An 18,968-nucleotide genomic window follows, 5' to 3' on the forward strand; every position below is an offset into this window, starting at 1 on the left:
TTTGTTTTTTTATATCATCATTTTAGCAAAATGGAAGTCATTTTAAACTATACTCTGCTCTGATGCCTAGCTCTTTGAAATATCATGATCTTCACCGGCATTTGCTGAATGAGGGCTAAATTAGGATTCCATGTAATGAGCCATAAAGGAAAGTGTCACCTGATTTAATTCTCTTCCCAGTCTATGATGACCTGTGCTCTGAATATGAAAGCTAGCACATAAATATTTCACCCAAGATCAAAACTATTTACTTTTGTTTTACTTGTAAAAGGCTGAATGCTAGAAAATACATCTTTTTTCAAGATCTGATGATTCCAAAGCAACTGATGGTCAGTGTGTGCAAAGGGCAAGAAATAAGAAGCAGGACAGTGAGTTTTAGACTAACCTATGCTGAATCTGGTCTCTTAGATTCTGAGCCGCATCCATATCTTGTTTTTCAGCAGCTACACGTTGAATGATGTTTTCAGGAGAAGTTTCACTTGAAAATGCTTCAGCTATGATATGAACATTACTCAATTAGATAACTTGCTAAACCAAAGTTGCAGTAGCACTGCTAAATTTACTGATGCGAGACAGCCAAATAGATGTGATCCTGCCGTTGGGCCAATATTCATTAAAATATTTAACAACATGTTGAAAGAGTATAGTTTTGGGATCAGATTCAAATTTTCCTTGGAAACTGAGGAAAATGACATATGATACAACACTAAAGAGCAGCTGCAGTTTCAATGTGTAGGACTCAGGATTGACTGAAGAGGTGAGAATGAAAAGTGATGGGTCATCATGAATAACAAACTAGGAAATAATGAGAAAATCAACACTATGGTATAAAGATTAAGAATGAAATAACAGGGTGGCCATAAAGTCAAACATATTTAAAAATTATTTGTTGATAGTATGTTATAATCCAATAAAGTAAATAACTTTTCTTTCTAGACTCTGATCTTTCCTTATAGGGTAGACATAAAGTAATTGACTACAAGAGACCAAAAACAAAAACAAAAACATCCTCAACAGCTCTGATTGAATCTTATTCAGGATTGAATTGTACAAAGTCCAGAAAACTCATGAACTTAGAATAAATGGAAAATCATAAAGTGGAAAGAGAGCCTTGAACTAGATTAAAAGGAATTCAGTCAATGCAAGAGAACCCTGAAGGGTGACCTAATCGTGTTCAGGAAAATGGAGGGCCCTCACAGGATAAGAGATCAGTTTTTCTCCATTTACATTCAGGATAGAAAAAGATGAAGTGATTTACAATACAGAATAATGCTTTTAAGTTATATATAAAGCCCGAAGATAAGTGGCATCAGTGATGCGTGGTGGAAGAAGGCTGCAGGAGCTCTTCTCAGGAGGTGCTGTCCTGCACCATCTCATGGTCACTATCTTCTATTTGTCAAGGACTTCAGCACATCGACCAGCATGCCTCTCTCCCCAGCTCCACCCTGGCACTGGTCCCTTCCCCTTCTCTCCACTTGTGGCACTCTCTTTCCAAGACCATGTCCACATCCTGGATTTTGTGATCACCTTGAATGGCTCCATCTCTGCAATCTTAATGACCTACATTCCTACTATTTGTCTTCCTAGCACTCCCATATAGCTGATGAGTCCTTCCAACATCACCCAGTTCCTACACCCTTTCTCCCAAATTTACCAGCATTATCTTGGCTTTTTATTTTCTAGCAAACCTGAGTTGCATGGTTGAACACTTCAATCTAATAACTTCAATTTGTGTCCTTCTGCTACACCAGCCTTAGCTGATATTTATCTCTCTTTCCAAGTCTACACTTGCACTGGTAGGCATCTTTGAAGGAAAATACACAATTTCATGACTTGTAACCTCACTAATTCCTTGGTTCGAAAATCAGCTGAGCTGATAGATAGATAGATAGATAGATAGATAGATAGATAGATAGATAGATAGATAGATAGATGGAGATAGATGGATAATCTGAGATAAGTTTCTTGAGAGTTATCTTCACTCATGCTCTCTACCTCCTCATGTCCCATTCATGCCTCAGTCTACCCCAGACCATACTTCCTGGTCCCCGACTCCATTGAAATAGCTCTCAATCCAGTTACCAAAAACATCAAGGCCAATGGATATGTTTCAGTCCTCATCTTACTTGATTTCTCTGTTGTATTTACAGGTAAAATTTAGCACACAATTCTTAAATACTTTTACACATATTATCTTATTTTCACAACGTAACTTGAAAAGCAAGATTATGATTCTGTAATGGGCCCCAAATTGCACAGCTCATAAATGACAAAGAAGACATTTGATTCCAGTCAATACGACTCTAGCTCTGGACTTCTTTTTAATGTTTAAACTGTTTGTTGAACTATACCCACTGAAACGAATGCATACATGAATATATAGCTCAATGACCTCATAAACTGAAGAGAGCACCCAGATCAATGAACACACATTATCAGCCCTGGAAGCCTCTCGCGTTTCTCCTCAGTTACTGTTAGTCACAGAAGTTACCCGTACAGAGCCTGCACTTGAAACCTTTCTATGCCTCTCTCGATATTATGAACACTGCTGCTCCCTCTCAGGCTGACTGATGGACTGAGGCACCAGCTAAAAACGCAGGCAGCCATCTAGTCTCCCATTCTGACACAGCCTTATGCTCCTACACTGTCTGTTCCCTCTCCTTAGGTCTCCCTGGTCTCTTGCCTATTGGCTTTGAGTCTGGTCCCTTCCTCTCTGCTCAGCCTTGGCTGGCCCGATCTTTAGCCATTGAGCCCACTGGACTTTGGCTGTAGGCTGTTTCCTTGTGATGCTGTTTAAGGCTTCTCCACAGACTCAAGCATTGCAAGACAGCTTGCTGCACCTGACCCTAGAGACCAGGCTCCCACACCCCAACCTGGGCCTCAGGACCCCAGCCCCTACTGGTCTGGGGTGAGAAGAGTACAACTTGATTTTGAAAATCTGTCCTTTCTTGGCTTATGAGACACTACTTTCCCTGGCGTTCTTCCCTCCTCTCTAGCTGCTGCCTCTAAACACTTCTTCTTTTGCTCTCCACAATAAATTGATGGTTTCTGAGGGTCATCCTGGATCTTTTTTTAAAGCACATTTTTATTCCTAGGCAATATATCTCACCTTCAAATCCTTAACTTTCAGACATGCTTCCTTGCTGACATCTAGCCCCATTTAGAGAACCGTTCTCTCAACATCTTAGCTTAAAAGTCCCACAGGCACTTCAAACTCGACATTTCCCTAAAGGATCTCCACGCATTTCTTCCCATATTCTCTAAGTAAATGGCATCATCATTCAAAAATGTGTAGGTCAAAAATTGCATTCATCCCTTTCTCCCTGTGCTCCATCTCCCATCCTCACTGATCACTAAGTTCTGTGATTTGCCCTGTAAATACCACTTGAAACTGACCATTCTCACCTTGCCTCTCCCAGCTGTCATAATGATCCTGTTGTTTTTTAGAGGATAATGGTTTTCTCATTTGTTTTATTGCTTCCAACCTCACTCCCCTTCCTATGCAGCCTCCACCCTGAGCCAGAATGACCATTATAGAACACATCTCTAATTGCATTAAATCTCAGCTTTAATATCATTCGGTGACTTCACATGGCTTCAGGAAGATGTTCAAACAACTTAGCTTGGGGCAAGACTCCAGCTGGCCCATGCCTACTCTCCAGGCTCATTTCTGCCCCTCTTCCATACCTTGCTGCTTCTCAGCCCTACTCGGTCCTTGATGTTCTCTAGATGGACCATGCTCACCTGGTTTGTAATGTGTTTCTCTCTACGTCTCTTCCTTTCTTGGCCTGGTTAACCTCTTCCCATGCTGGGCACATCTAACTATATATAATAATAGCACACAACTAACTATATTATAATAATCAGCTTATTTTTGCTTCTTACACTACATTGTCAACTACTTGTAGATAGGGATTTGCCTTTCATTTGTGTATTATCAGTTCCTGGTGAATTATAAATCTTAGATAAATGTTTACTAGTGGTACCACCTTAACTCCCTTCACTCTAGACCAGTGTCATCCAATAGGACTTTCTGAGATGATGGAAACATTCTACAGCAGTGCTGTATGATATGATAGCCTCTAGCCACATGTGAACATAAAATGTGGCCCGTGTGACCGAGGAGCTGAATTTTTAATTTATTAATTTTAATTAGTTTAAAAAGCACGTGTGGCTGGTGGCTGCCATGTTGGACAGTCAATTCTATGCCGCAACCTCTTGGTTCCTTAGCTACAATTTCCACTAAATTCTTTGAAGAAGGGATCCATTTCTTCTTAATTACTCTATATGCAGTACATAGCACAATATCTGTTACTCAGCAAACATGCTATTAATAATAAGTGAATACATGAATGAACATAATATTATAGAAGGGCACAGGATTATCTGTCTAAAATAGTTTAAATGGGGTCTTGCTTAAAATGAGGAGAGTAAATTGGCAAAGATATCTCAAAGGCCATCCAAACCTAATATTCTAAGAAAGAAAAATCTTTTTTTAAGAATAATCTTAAGATGTCAAAGAATAACACTCTTTCTTAATTTAAAATACTTTAATATGAAAACTGCAGATTGATTTTCAAAGTTGTGGCTATATTTAGCATACCCAGTTCTGATCAAAATAAGTAGGAACTATAAAATAATGATTTCATCCTAGTTTTTTCATGGTTCAGGCGGCCCAGATCCAACAGTTGGCTCAGTTCACTTCAGACCAAGAAATATGCAATCTTAGAAATATATGGTAGAAAGAAAAATCACATTGTGCTTTAATACTAATTTTGGAGGGTAGATAAATAAGATTAAGTGTATATGTGCATAAAATCTGACAAAGGAGACGTTCTCCCTGAAGTAATGGAGAAAAGGAATCTTTAGGCCTACTCATGAGTCAAAGGTCAAGAATTAAGAAATTAAAAAATTTAGATGTTAACATCAGCTTTGACAAATCTGCCAGAATCACTTGTCATGTAATTTTGATAGGGAGTTGAAAGAACTCAAGTGGATTGAGTTGGACTTCTTGAAAAATTATTGCCAATTGATTTCCTTCTGTTTCTGAAACATACAACAGTAAGCTTCCTATGGAGCCCCAAGAGGTTAGCAAACCTTCTCTTGTGGGGTTATAATCAGCTTTCAGGAACCCTCTTCTCCACAGGTCTGTGTGTGCACTTTATAACAATTTGACATATCCACTTTCAAGTCAGATTGATCTTGAGTTCAGGGTCCTGTTCTGTCACCAGTGGGCCATGGATTGGCAGTGTTCTCAGCCAATTCTCAGCCTTGTCCTGAACAGGATGGGGAGGTTGGCTGGACCAGCAGAATCATCACTGCAATCAGCATAGTTCCTACTCCCTTGTATGAATAGAAGTAAGTTCTCTCTTTTAAGATTTGGTAGACGGCATCCAGTTTAAACTGCTGGGCTCAACAGCTAAAGTAGTATCTAATGGTTTTGTCTTTCATTTAAGTAAACAATAGACCTCAAAATTACACAACCGCAAAATAAAAATGAGTGTGACCTTGGACAAGTCAGGTTTTCATGCTTTGAATTCCCATCTACAAATAAAAGCATTGAAATAGATGACTCCCTAGGTCTCTCCTAGCTTTGAATGTCATTGTATTAGCAATAAGAGCAGTAATAAAAGAATGATAAGTATTACCATTTGTTAAAGGCTAATTTTTTTAAAAAGATAAAATCAAGACTCTCAAACAAAGGCAAAATGGCATTATTTAAGTCTCCAGTTAATGAGGAGAGCAGTAAAATGTTACAACCAGGGGCGCCTGGGTGGCACAGCGGTTAAGCGTCTGCCTTCGGCTCAGGGTGTGATCCCTGAGTTCTGGGATCAAGCCCCACATCAGGCTCCTCTGCTATGAGCCTGCTTCTTCCTCTCCCACTCCCCCTGCTAGTGTTCCCTCTCTCGCTGGCTGTCTCTATCTCTGTCAAATAAATAAATAAAATCTTTAAAAAAAAATGTTACAACCAGTTCAAATGAGAACCTGAGCAACAGTCATATCTACAATCAGGAATGCTAAAATAGATGCTAATAGATTCAAATAAATAAATAAAATCTTTAAAAAAAAAATGTTAGAACCAGTTCAAATGAGAACCTGAGCAACAGTCATATCTACAATCAGGAATGCTAAAATAGATGCTAATAGATGAAAAACTGGTCACTATGTATAGAGTGATCTAACACTCACAATCTCTTCCAAAGTTTAGAAATTAATATATATTGATTGAGTAAAAATCATTTCCTTGTCTGTGCACAAGAATCATTTGAATTGCCATCGGTTTCTTACAATTTGCAGTTACAGATCTGAGTCAAAGCCAATGAAAGGTACCGACTCCTATAGATGCAGATAGTCTAAAGTGTCCAAAAGACTATACTCAACCTTCTACTGAAAGGAGAGCTAATAATCTCTTGTTTATTCCAAAGTCTTCCATAATTCCTCCTGATGTATTTGCTACATGTTTATTATCCTGCGCCAGATTCTATCCTAAATGTTTTATATTGATCTCATTTAATATCTGTGATATTGTGATACAATAAGAAATACATACTTGATCTTTTTCTCTGGCTCCCGACAAAGAGCTTGGAAAACTCTTGTAATTTCCTGAGTGATAGATGTGAGGAGCATTTTTTCTTATTAATAATAAGCCCCTTTCAACCTCATCTGAGTTAACGCTAGCAGGATGACTCTTGGAAGATGAGGCCTGGTTGCAGAGGAACCAACCACATGATTAGAAGGATGGAACTTTCAGCCTTGACCCCAGACTTCTTGGGAGGGTTGAGGGGCTGAGGGCTGAGTTAATCACCAGTGGCCAATGATTGAATCAATCATGCTTTTTACAACCTCCATAAAAGCTCTAAACCAAGGGCTTTAGAGAGCTTCTGGGATGGTGAACACATCCACATGCCAGGGGGGGTAGTGCAACCCAAACTCCACGGGGACCAAAGCTCCTGAACTCGAGACTCTTCCAGACTTTGCACTGTATTCCTCTCCATCTGGCTGTTCATTTGAATCCTTTATGATATCCTTTATAATAAGCCAGTAATAGTAAATGTTCTATAAGTTCTATGAGCCATTATAGAAAAATTCAGACCTGAGGAAGGGTCATGGAAACCCTCAATTTGTAGCCAAGTCAGACAGAAGCATGGGTAACCTGGGGATCTACTACTTGAAATTGGCATCTAAAGTTGGGGGCAGTCTTGTGGTGCTGAGCTCTTAAGCTATGGAGTCTCCCCTAACTCCTAGTAGTTAGTGCCAGAATGGAATTCAATTGTAGAACACCCAGTTGGTCTCTCCCGGGAACTGGAGAATTGGGTGGTGTAGGAAACTCACACATTTGGTGTCAGAAGTGTGAGTGAAGAAAGTTTTCCTTTAATGTCTATAACAACACAATGAGACATTTTACTATATAGATTGTGAAACTCAGGTTTAGAATAATGAAATAACTTTTCCAAGGTCAAATACCTCATAACTTGGAAAGACAAGATTCAAGAATATGTACTTTCACCATAAGTATTTAATTTGCAAAATAAAGTAATACTTTCATTTCAATGGCAAAAAGTAACAAAAAAGTAGCAAAAAGTAGCAAAAAAACCATGAGTGTTGGAAGGACTGTTCAACTCCTCCTGACTTCAGTCAACTGATACTTGTTTCTCTGACTTCACACATAATCTCAGGGAAGGATGTTATCAGATCCTTGCTTGCAGGACAGATGTGGTTTATGACCTTCATTAGGATGACCCACCAAAATGTACTAGACAGCCCCAAGAAGCTCCTCCATGCACGCAAATCTTAAAAAGGGTACCTCTGTGCCAGGGGAGCTGCCAAGTTGAGAGAACGGTTTAGTGAGACGCTTGCAGTCAGCATTACAATTCTCTGCTAGTTCTCTGCAGTGCTGAACACCAACAGTTAAAGCAAGAGGCAAACATGCTCTGCTAGATAGTTCTTTGGAAATCTGAGATGGATTCCTTATTGCTACTTATAATTGTAAATGGGAGTATTCACTGATTCAGTCAAAGAAGGAATGAACAAAGAGCTTCGACTTATTAAAAAAGAATATCAAAACAAAGGAAAAAGCGTCCAGCTTACCCACTGTGCCATTCATGCGATCCAGGGAGGAATTATCTGAAATATCTAATAATATGACAAAATCAAGGGCAGAAGGGGGAGGAGGCACTTCTTTGGAGGCTGTAGGATCAATAGCCAATGTGGATATTTGTGCTTTCTTTGCCTCCAGTTCTAGGACCTCTCTGCTGCAGCCCGTGAGAGCTTCCTCCAGAAGCTTTGCTTGGTTTAACGTCATCGGAAAACCATCCAAGACCCATCCTTGATCCACAGGGATCTCACTAAATTGAAAATGGACACACCATTCACATTTTGATAGATACAAGTACTTTGGAAGTAACAATACAATGAATCTTGCCTTTACCTTTCCTTTAACTCCACAGTAACCTCCTTCCGCACAAAGGTTATTACTTTACAGATAAAATTAGGCTTATTAACGAACAATGATCGTTCCTTTACTTAAAATCTTTCTGTAGGTCCCTGCTGCTCTCCACATCTATGCCAGAGGCCATAACATGGTATTTAAAACTAACTGGTCACAACTTAATTCCCTATAACGTCTTGTCTCTCCCAGTCTTGAGCCGTTTACTTCAAACTGATCTCCTCGCTGTTAGGTGAGTATGTGTTGCATTTTCTAGCCTGTGTTCATAGCCAGTTCCTCCTTTGAACCTGTTTCTCATCTACGCGTAGTGGGATAACCTACCTCACAGGGCGGTTATGCGGATAAACTGAAATGATTCATTTTAAAAACTCAGCCCTGAGCTCAGCACACAGTGGATACTCACATTGCCAACCTGGAGAGTTCCTCTACTCCCCCCAATCCAGCATGGAGCCGTAACTGCCTAATCTGAACTCCTCTGACTCTCATTCACTTTGCCATACAATTAATAATTATTGTATTTCTTGAATGAGAAAAATTCAAATGAGTCTTCCTTATCTCAATTAGATTGTAAGTTGCCGGAGTGTGAGGAGCTTTTCTTGGGTTTTTGCTTTCAGTGCAGCATCCTCCATAGAGAATAAGAGGTCCAAGAATGATTATTTGAAGGCTTTAAATTGAAAAACAATATGAAAAGGGAAGAAACTTCAACTCTGCTCTTCTAAATCCCTAATTATGTACAATTGAGATTCTGATTTTTGGATTAAAAGTTATGACTTCATTTCTTTTTCTGTTAGAACTCATATTAAACAACAGAATCTCTTTCTCCCTTGGGCAAACTCTCCTTTCTCATTGCCTTCCTGTCTAGCACTGACCAGCCTTTGGATCCCTGAGTTCATTTCCTCCTCCTCAAACATAAAACAAGGGCAGGCACTGGCCTGTGACCACACAGTGAGGGTCTCTCTGCTCTATAATGTGTCCCTTGGCTTTTCCAAGTATCTAACTTCTCCTTGAATTCCCTGCAGGGAATAGAACCTGACCTGTAGTCACATCTGCGTGAGTGAAGTCAAGACTGGTAAAGTGGGGGAAGTAAAGTATAAGCATGTAAATCACAAAACATATCTTCATCTTGCTCTCTGTTTTCTGAGGTAGACAAGTAGTATTCATTAGATAGTAAAAATTTTAAAAACATTTCTAGGGGCGCCTGGGTGGCACAGCGGTTAAGCGTCTGCCTTCGGCTCGGTGTGATCCCGGCGTTATGGGATCGAGCCCCACATCAGGCTCCTCCGCTATGAGCCTGCTTCTTCCCTCTCCCACTCCCCCTGCTTGTGTTCCCTCTCTCGCTGGCTGTCTCTATCTCTGTCGAATAAATAAAAAATAAAATCTTTAAAAACAAAAAACAAAAAACATTTCTATATTTTTCTTTATATACTTCCATCTGATAAAGAAGACATTAGTAGATTAAAAAAATACATACTTAATAGCATTTACCAAGATGTTAACTAGCAACATGTCAGAAATGCTCTTTCCTTTCTTCAGCAACTTTTCCGATTTTGCACCAAGCCGAGCACGCGCAGTCAGCTGTAAAAATAAACAATGAACGGTAGAGTACAGGTAATTGAAAAGTCAGAACCTGACATTAGGGGAGAAAAGTTAAAAGGGCACGCCCTCTGATGTAGACACTGACCATCTGGCACAATTCTGGATCTTCCAAGCATTTAGGGGACATGTGTTGTGGTTCCCTCCTTTCCAAGACCTTCCTCTCAATTTTCAGCTGCTCGGGCATCCCTGGCCTTCATTTTCTAATACGTTCAACTGAAACTGTTGACGATTGCTGCTGGAATTCTAGTCCCTCTCATGCTACGCAAACACGGCGTGGCTCTGGGGTCACCTGTATGTGCGTGGCTCTTGCCCAGGGAAGTTCCCTTCATTCAGTGATCCAATTTCATACAATTTCTGCTGCTTTGTGCTGCTTGTCTGTCTGCTGCTTTGCTTTTTATGGTTGGCTTTTGGCCTTCAAATAATTCGCTTTTCTATCTTGTCCAGCATTTATAATGTTAGTCCAATAAAGCTGCTCTATCAACAGGAAGTTCCCCAGAGCTTATTAAATCAGCCACCAGCGCGTATTTTATAAGTCAGATGAGATCTCTACTCAGAACCCTGCAAAGTTTCCTTGTTTATTTCAAATGTCCTCATTATGCCTATAAAGCTGAACTGATCTTTCTTCCTTCCTGCTCATCTCTCGAACCTCACGCCTTACTACTATTCCACCTTGCTGGCCAGGCACCTTCCTGCCTCGTGGCTGCCATCCAGCTCTTCTTACTGCCTGTAATGCTGCCTCAGATGTACTTGGCAGGTTCTCTCAATCTTCTTTCAATTTGGTTAAGCCTCACTTCCTCAGGGAGGCCTACCCCATTTAATACAGTAACCTTCCCTCTTTTCGCACCTCCTTGGCCTTGGCCTGTGCTTCCTAGCCCTTACTCCACTCTACATTTTCTTTCCTCCCAGTTCATTACCATCTAATGCGTCATATAATTCATTTACTGTGTTTGTGGTTTGTTATCTGCCTCTCTCTATTAGAGCATAAATTCCTTAAGGTCCAGGAACCCTCTCATTTCTGTTCACTGATATATTCCAAATAATTACAACAGCGCACCAAAAAAAAAAAAAAAGTATGCCCTTTGAATTGAATATGGAATTTGGAGGATTTGTAACTCAATAAAGGCAAATATAAAAAATACACTTAGTCTTTCTGCTAACTTATATTTCAAATATATGGAGTAAAAATTATAAATTCCCCTTTATCACTTTCTCAAAGCCTATTTCCCTCCCCATTGGGTGTCATATTTATAGTTTGGTGTATATTCTTCCAAAACTTTTTCTGTCTTTTAGTTGTGAAATCAAAAATATTTGAAATCTAAAATTGTTTTCTAGGGATGCCTGCGTGGTTCAGTCAATTAAATGTCCGACTCTTGATTTCAGCTCAGGTCATGATCTCAGCGTTGTGAGACTGAGCCCTGAGTTGAGGTCTCTGCTGGGCGTGGAGCCTGCTTAAGATTCCCTCTCTCCCAACAGCAACGCTCTTACACTGTTGGTGGGAATGCAAACTGGTGCGCCCACTTTGGAAAACGGTACGGAGGTTCCTCAAAAAGTTAAAAATAGAACTACCCTACGACCCAGCAATTGCACTGCTAGGTATTTATCCAAAGGATACAAACATAGTGATTCAAAGGGGCACATGCACCCCAGTATTTATAGCAGTAATGTTCACACCAGCCAAGATATGGAAAGAACCCAGATGTCCATCGACAGATGAATGGATAAAGATGTAGTATATGGAGGGTATTATGTTAAGTGAAATAAGTCATTCAGAGAAAGACAAATACCCTATGAATTCATTCATATATGACATTTAAGAAACAAAACAGATGAACATAGGCGAAGGGAAAGAAAAATAAAATAAGATGAAAACAGAGAGGGAGGCAAACCATATGAGACTTTTAACTACAGGAAAAAACCGAGGGTTGCTAGAGGGGATGTGGGTGGGTGGATGGGGTAACTGGGTGATGGGCATTAAGGAGGGCACTTAATGGAACACCTGGGTGGTTCGGTTGGTTAAGTATCTGCCTTCGGCTCAGGTCATGATCCTAGAGTCCTGGGATCAAGTCCTGCATTGGGCTCCTTGCTCAGTGGGCAGCCTGCTTCTCCCTCTGCCTGCCACTCCCCCTGCTTGTGCTCTCTCTCTCTCTCTCTCTGTGACAAATAATAAATAAAATCTTTAAAAAAAAAAAGGACGGCACTAGAAGTAATGAACACTGGGTGTTATATGCACCTGATGAATCACTAAATTCTACACTAAATTCTACATCTAAAACTAATAATACAGTATATGTTAATTAAATTGAATTTACATAAAAAACTTTTTAAAAGATGTTAGTGCCTGCCCCCCAAAAACATAAAAATAAAAAACAATTGTTTCCCAAGGTGAAATGCATAATAGAAGTAATTGAATGTAATAAAAATAAAGCAAATAAAATCTTACTTGATGGATCTGGACATTCTATTTGATGACAAAAAAATGTCTCCATATACAGAAAAGCAATACTATACTAGGAAATATTAGTTTTCATTAGAAGTAATAGTCAGTGAATTATAAATATTTCTTTCAGGGATTACTACAAAATTCTGTAGAGTCACCACTGAGTCTAAGGAGAAATTCTGGGAAAAATTATTTAAAGGTGAAGAGAGTAGGAAAGGAAATAAAAGTAATAAATTAAGTGGTAAAGAAAAATACATAAATATAAACTTGACATAAGACTAAAATTTTTAAAAAGCACATATATACCTTCTTACCTGGCAAAACTGAATAGCAATTTCCACCACTTTAGAGATAAAGAATATAAAGAAAATTAAGTAACTTAGATTTAACTAATATTTTACCATCATATTTATTTTAAGTAGGCTCCACGCCCAGCATGGAGCCCAACATGGGGCTTGAGCTCACAACCCTGAGATCAAGACTCAGATATTTCACCGACTAAGCCACTCAGGTGCCCCAACATCATATTTACTTTAAACCAAAGAGGAGCACATTGCTATTTCATTCCATTTGAAGACTTATCAAGAAACTATGAATCATGACATATTTTAATACACTAGTAGCCAAAATTAGATTATAGTACTTACTTCAGAGAAACTATCACTTGATTTGACTTCTTCAACTTTTACAGTTTTATTTGTATCAGTACCTAGCAACGGAAAAAGTGGTAAGAACAAACTCCAGCATTTACCATTAACAACCACGTTAGTATCTGATCATCTATGGTTTTGGACAGATGGGTTATTGGATCCAGCCAAGCCTGAGATGCCCGGAGGAAGGATCACCACAGCATGGCTTCACCTTCCTTCCACCACATTAAAATCCCGCCATTATGTGGGTTGGCATTTTCTACTTCCTTCCTTCCATTATGGCTCACCCAAAATAATATCATTAGAAGTACTTAAATACAGTTTAGGTTTTCTTTTCAGAAAACTAGATAAGTTTCTCAAGAAAATTTGTTAAAGTAAATTCATTAATTTTTAGTTTCCTAAATTATCAAGTTATAGGTAATAAACATGCGTAAAAGTAGAAAATTCTAGAAGTCAGAAGCGTTATTAGTTAAAATCTACAGAAAAAAAAAACAAGTTTTTTCGGAGTCCATTTCTAATTAACTGGACGTTTGTAATAAAATATGTCATGCAATACTTAAAATAGTTTAAAAGTCAACTAAACAATTAAAATTATCTTGTATGAAACACATAACTGAAATAAGGGACAGATTATGCCCTTTTAAACGATGGAAAACTCAGCTGCCCTAGGAGACCTGTTTGCTCACCACCCTGTTTAGGGGTGATGGTGATAATGACTTTGGCACAGGGGGATATGAACTTTATGCTAGAATATGAGGAAACGATTAAATATGGCAAGTATTCACTGGCATAGCTAGAAAAGATATTTAAGACTTAACATTGTTTTCCTTCAATGTTTCTAAAAAGCATCTGAAAGATCCCAAGTGAGATAACTTTTCATTATGTTTGGAGGATTGGTTCTACTTATGTAACTTGCCCAAGGCTGGAAATAAACAAACGTATCCAGGGAACCACTCTTCAGGTGGGTGCAAGAGCCCAGACCCTGCAGCCTCCCTCAACACAGTGAACAGCGCAGCAGCGCACAGGGAGCCCCGACAGTGCCACTCACCCAGAACTGTCCTGGCGAGAAGGAACAACACAACACTGTCTCCCTGCAAAGCCAGGAAGAGGGAGCATTTCTCCTGACTGTTATCAGAAGCACAACAAAAGTGAGCAACTACTTGAAGGAGCGTAGAAAGATTCCTTCATAATAGCCATCTCTTACCCCTAGTTGTAGACAAAGGTTAGGGACTTCTGTGTTTATCTTGCTCTCTCTGTTAAACGACCAGGTGGACAGCTCTGCAAAACTCCCCTTTCTGTCCCTGAAAGCAAGTTCGTGCTCACATACATGTGCACTATGTACTGTCCGCCTATCTAATGTAAATAATGGATGATTTGTTTTGGTATCTCACTTACTAAGTATAGTCTTATCTTCTGTTTCTGGCAATGCTTCCTCCGAAACTGGATAAGGTGAAGATACATTCTGTAGATCCTTTGGGGAGAAAACACACACACACACACACACACACACACACACACACACAGAGAAATTGTAATATTCTTATATTTTAATAATATTTAACATTTTATTTCTATAAGTAAGGTGTACACTATCTTATCTAACATCAGTATTAAGAAGAACTGAATGATTTCTGAAAACAAGTGAAATTTGATGACTATTCTTACAGAATAGTCTTTCAAATGACTTTCAATTCTATGTAAAATACAGCAACTGTTATTTTGAAAATACAATGAAACCCGAGAAAGAGGTAGAGATCATGGAAAACCATTTTAGAAAGAACAATCCTAGAGGTGTCAGTCATAGCCATAAGGGAATAAAGAAAAAATGTGTACATTATCTATCATCCAAGTGGTTAAAATACAGAATAAGAGGCAGTCCACACTTCTCTCAGTTATTTTTTTAAAGATTTTATTTATTTATTTGACAAGGAGAGAGAGAAAGGGAGAACACACACAAGCAGGGGGAGAAGCAGGCTCTCTGCTGAGCAGGGAGACCGATGTGGGGCTCGATACCAGGACCTTGAGATCATGACCTGAACTGAAGGAAGATGCTTAACTAACTGAGTGACTGAGCCACCCAGGTGCCCCTTCTCCCAGTTATTTTCATAATTCATAGTTAAATGGTATTTTTGCAGCCCATGAAAATGATTTGGATTAGATTCTCTGCTAATTTATTCAACTGCAGAGACAACATAAGGTAGGGGAAAGGACGCTGGATTTAGAATCTGGGTTTCCACTCACAGCACTCATCAACAAGCCTTCTGACCCTGAGCAAAGCAATTCATACTTAGGACCTCTACTGTCTCTCTTTTAAAATGAGGGTGCTGGACCACATTATGATTCTCAAGGTGGGGCCACATTTTCATATTTTCTGCCTTAGAATCTTCATGCAATAATGTAGCAAGATGAGATATTGATGGGAACGTGGTACAGGTAAACCACAAAGAAGACCTCCCCCTTCTTCACCACCCCTCCAACTGCGATCTACTGGCGGATCAAATTCAGCCAGCCAACTGTTTTTTATAACGTCCCTGGGCATCCCTCTGCGGAATAGCACTGTGAGCCAGGGGACCAAGCCTGGCATCCCCCTCTGTCCCTTCTCTGCGTTGTTCCAGCATCTGCCTCAGCCACTGCCAAAAGCTGGCACTGGTCTTTAACTATGCAATGGATGCTCTGCTCTTGGCCACTGCCAGGGTCTCAGGGATGAACTATCACTCCAGGAGCTGGTGACTTGGTGAACTCCCCCCTCCAACACTCATACCCCACCCTCCTCCAATCCCTTGGAATTCAGCCCCTTCACCTCCTCACCAGTCTTACCAGCCTGTGGCTCTTTCTTCAGGAGACTGTCTCCAGCTGATGGTAACTGGGCACAAAGTGGGCCAACCACCCTGGATGACCCACCAGGAAAACTGGGGTGTATTGTGGGGGTGGCAGGGAGGAATTTTCTCTCTCGTTCTATAAATACCCACATACTAACCTTGATTTTGCCCCTTGGTCCACAAAATCTAAAATATTTTCTCTCTGGACCTTTACAGAAAACTTTGGTAACCTCTGGTCTAGATCTCTTAGATTCCATCCAGCTTCATATCTCTAGAAGATGAAGAGTAGAAAAGAAAACTAAAATCACACTTGCCTGGGTTTCTTTGCTCTTCTCTCGCAGAACTGGTAGAGTCTCTTCTTCAGCTTCTTGCTTAGTTGGTAGAGCCTCGCTGATTTTTTCGTTGTCATGAAATGCTTTGATAGCTTCTTGGACAAGAGTGTCGATAGAAAGTATCTGAACAGGAAAGTCTAAAGTGCAAAAGACAATTTTATTAATATCTTTCCATTTAAGAAATGGACATAGTCATCCTTCTGTGCTGGCTTCATCCAATAACACTGTCTCTAGGGAATCCTACAACTGTCTTTTGGATCAAGCCACTTATTTTTTTTTTATTGTGGTAAAATTCACATAACATAAATCTAAGCATTTTAACCATTGTAAAATATATACCTCAGTGGTATTTAGGTCATTCATGTCTTCCAACCGTCACCATTATCTTGTTCCAAAAAATTTCTAGCACCCAAAGAGAAAACCCCATACCCATTAAGCAGTTACTCCTTATCTCTCTGTCCCTGTCCCTGCAACACTAAGTTGTCTTCTGTCTCTATGGATTTACCCATTCTGGACATTTCATATAAATGGAGTCATACAATATGTGGCCTTTCATGTCTCATTTCTTTCATTCAGCATCATGTTTTCAAGGTTCATCCACATTGTAGCTCATATCAGTACCCCAGTCCTTTTTTATGGCTGAGTAATATTTCATTATATAGATTAATAACACTTCTGTTATCTATTCATCAGGTGATAGGCATTTAGATCCCCCCTTTTGGCTTTTATTAATAGTGCTGCTATGAATACTCCTGCACAAGATTTATTTTGAACACCTGTTTTCACTCCTTTGGGGTATATATCCCATAATGGAATTGATGGGGCCATGTGGTAATTCTTTGTTTAATTTACTGAGGAACCACCAAACTGCTTTCCATAGTGGTGACACCATTTTACATTTCCACCAGCAATGTATGAGGGTTCCAACCAACACTTGTTCACCAACACTTGTTATTTTCCCTTTTATTTTTCTTTCTTATTATACCAATCCTAGTGAGTGTGAAGTGGTATCTCATTGTGCCTTTGTCAAGCTGCTTTTTAGGGAGGACCTTTTAACATCTCAATAGTGATCTACCCTCGTCTGCCCTGGAATAGTTTAAGATGGACTACTCTCTGCAAATCGTGAGTTTTCCAGTGAAAACATAAAAAATAAGTATAACTGAATAAAAACTAATTAAACAGGTGGAAACCTGGGCTTCTAACTGAATGAGCTTCAAAAGAAAAAAGCCAAAGGTTCATTAAAAGGACATAACTCAATGGATGTGAAGAATTAATACATTTGTAATTTTAAGAAGATTTCTTTTGTATTTGTTATAAATTATTAATTTCCCTCTTCATTGGCAGGTAAATAAAATCTATGAGGAAAAGTTTATAACTTATTATTTCTCAAGACCATGCATACCATTATATAACATATCAAATATCCAGGTTTGCTTGGGACAGTGCCCGTTTATGACTCTAAAATCCTAAAAGTGTCTGCCTTGGACAAGTAATTATATGATCACTCTATTATAAAATTTTTGGTGATGACAGAGTTTCCCAATATATCAGCAGGCTCTTATGTATGTTGTCTACAGACATAGCCATTTGCACCTATAGTCAATGTAAATAGAATCCAATAAGTGAAAAAAAAAAAAGCAAGAAATTCTACCTTTTTGTAGAGACTTTAGAGCAGTGGTTTTTCCACTAAATGTTTTCCCCAGTAAGCACCCTTTAATAGCAAATGAAGGTAATTCTGGTCCTGTTGATTTGACTCGAGGAGGATGAGATTTTTCAACTAATCTGTGAATCACATGACCCAATATGTTATTGTTGGAGGGTGGTAAATTATCAACCATTTCTTCTGGTAAGGCCCACTCTCCAACCATGTTCTGCAAAATAACAATGAAACAAACAAAACAGAATATTCTTAAAGTGGAATTTAGGCATATGAAAATTTTTAATATTGAAAATAAACTCAAATTATAGCAAACAAAAGTAATAGTTTAAATAATTATGTTACATAAATGAGTAATAACATAAATAATATGTTCATATTAGAGAGCAGAAGAATGAGCTTCCTATGGAAAAGTAAAAAAGAAAAAAACTAAAAAAATCCTTAACGGTTTATGAAAGAAGGCATATTGAGTTAATTGAGACAAACTGTAACTCAGGTTGAGCATAAAGACACTTAAACTGAAGCTATCCTCAGTAGACGGATAAAAGAGAATAATAGTTTATCTGCTATCTTATGCAAATACTAAGCTTATTTTAAGATATTTTAATGTAAGAAAGATAAAAGAGAACATTCATGCCTGATATGATGCCCTCTAAATCTATTATGTTTGTCCTCCAATTTCTTCAGGTTTCTTGATGAAATGATCAAATAATTACAGGTTTACAAACAAATTACAGATTGCACTCTCTGTAATAAAACTAGAAATCAATTTTAGAAAGATATGAGAAATATAAATACTTAAAAATTAAAAGCATTCTTGTAAAATAATTCCAGGATTAAAGAAGAAATTACAAATATAAATGTACAAAAGAACATTAAAACAATAGATTTATTAAAAATATGGGATGGGATCCAATTGTCCTCAGAGGAAAATTCATAGTCCCATAAAATGCCTGATCTAAAATAAAAAAGAAGGGAAACAAACTAAGCATTAAAATAGGAAAAAATAATTTTACATAAATAAATGATGG

General features: G+C 38.7%; 1 protein-coding gene across 1 annotated transcript in view; it reads right to left on the reverse strand.

The window, feature by feature from the left end:
• The window catches only part of SPEF2 (sperm flagellar 2), a 166,326-nt gene that overhangs the window by 82,011 nt on the left and 65,347 nt on the right, over positions 1-18,968 (reverse strand). Inside the window, exons 11-17 of the mRNA XM_034657019.1 lie at positions 17,932-18,151; positions 16,263-16,417; positions 14,525-14,600; positions 13,127-13,188; positions 9,918-10,021; positions 8,089-8,345; positions 386-494 (exon numbers count right to left, since the gene is read on the reverse strand). Coding sequence (XP_034512910.1) covers positions 386-494; positions 8,089-8,345; positions 9,918-10,021; positions 13,127-13,188; positions 14,525-14,600; positions 16,263-16,417; positions 17,932-18,151 — 983 coding nt within the window. The remainder of the gene's footprint in view (positions 1-385; positions 495-8,088; positions 8,346-9,917; positions 10,022-13,126; positions 13,189-14,524; positions 14,601-16,262; positions 16,418-17,931; positions 18,152-18,968) is intronic.

The sequence above is a fragment of the Ailuropoda melanoleuca genome, chromosome 3 (genome assembly GCF_002007445.2).
Source record: "Ailuropoda melanoleuca isolate Jingjing chromosome 3, ASM200744v2, whole genome shotgun sequence".
Taxonomy (NCBI): domain Eukaryota; kingdom Metazoa; phylum Chordata; class Mammalia; order Carnivora; family Ursidae; genus Ailuropoda; species Ailuropoda melanoleuca.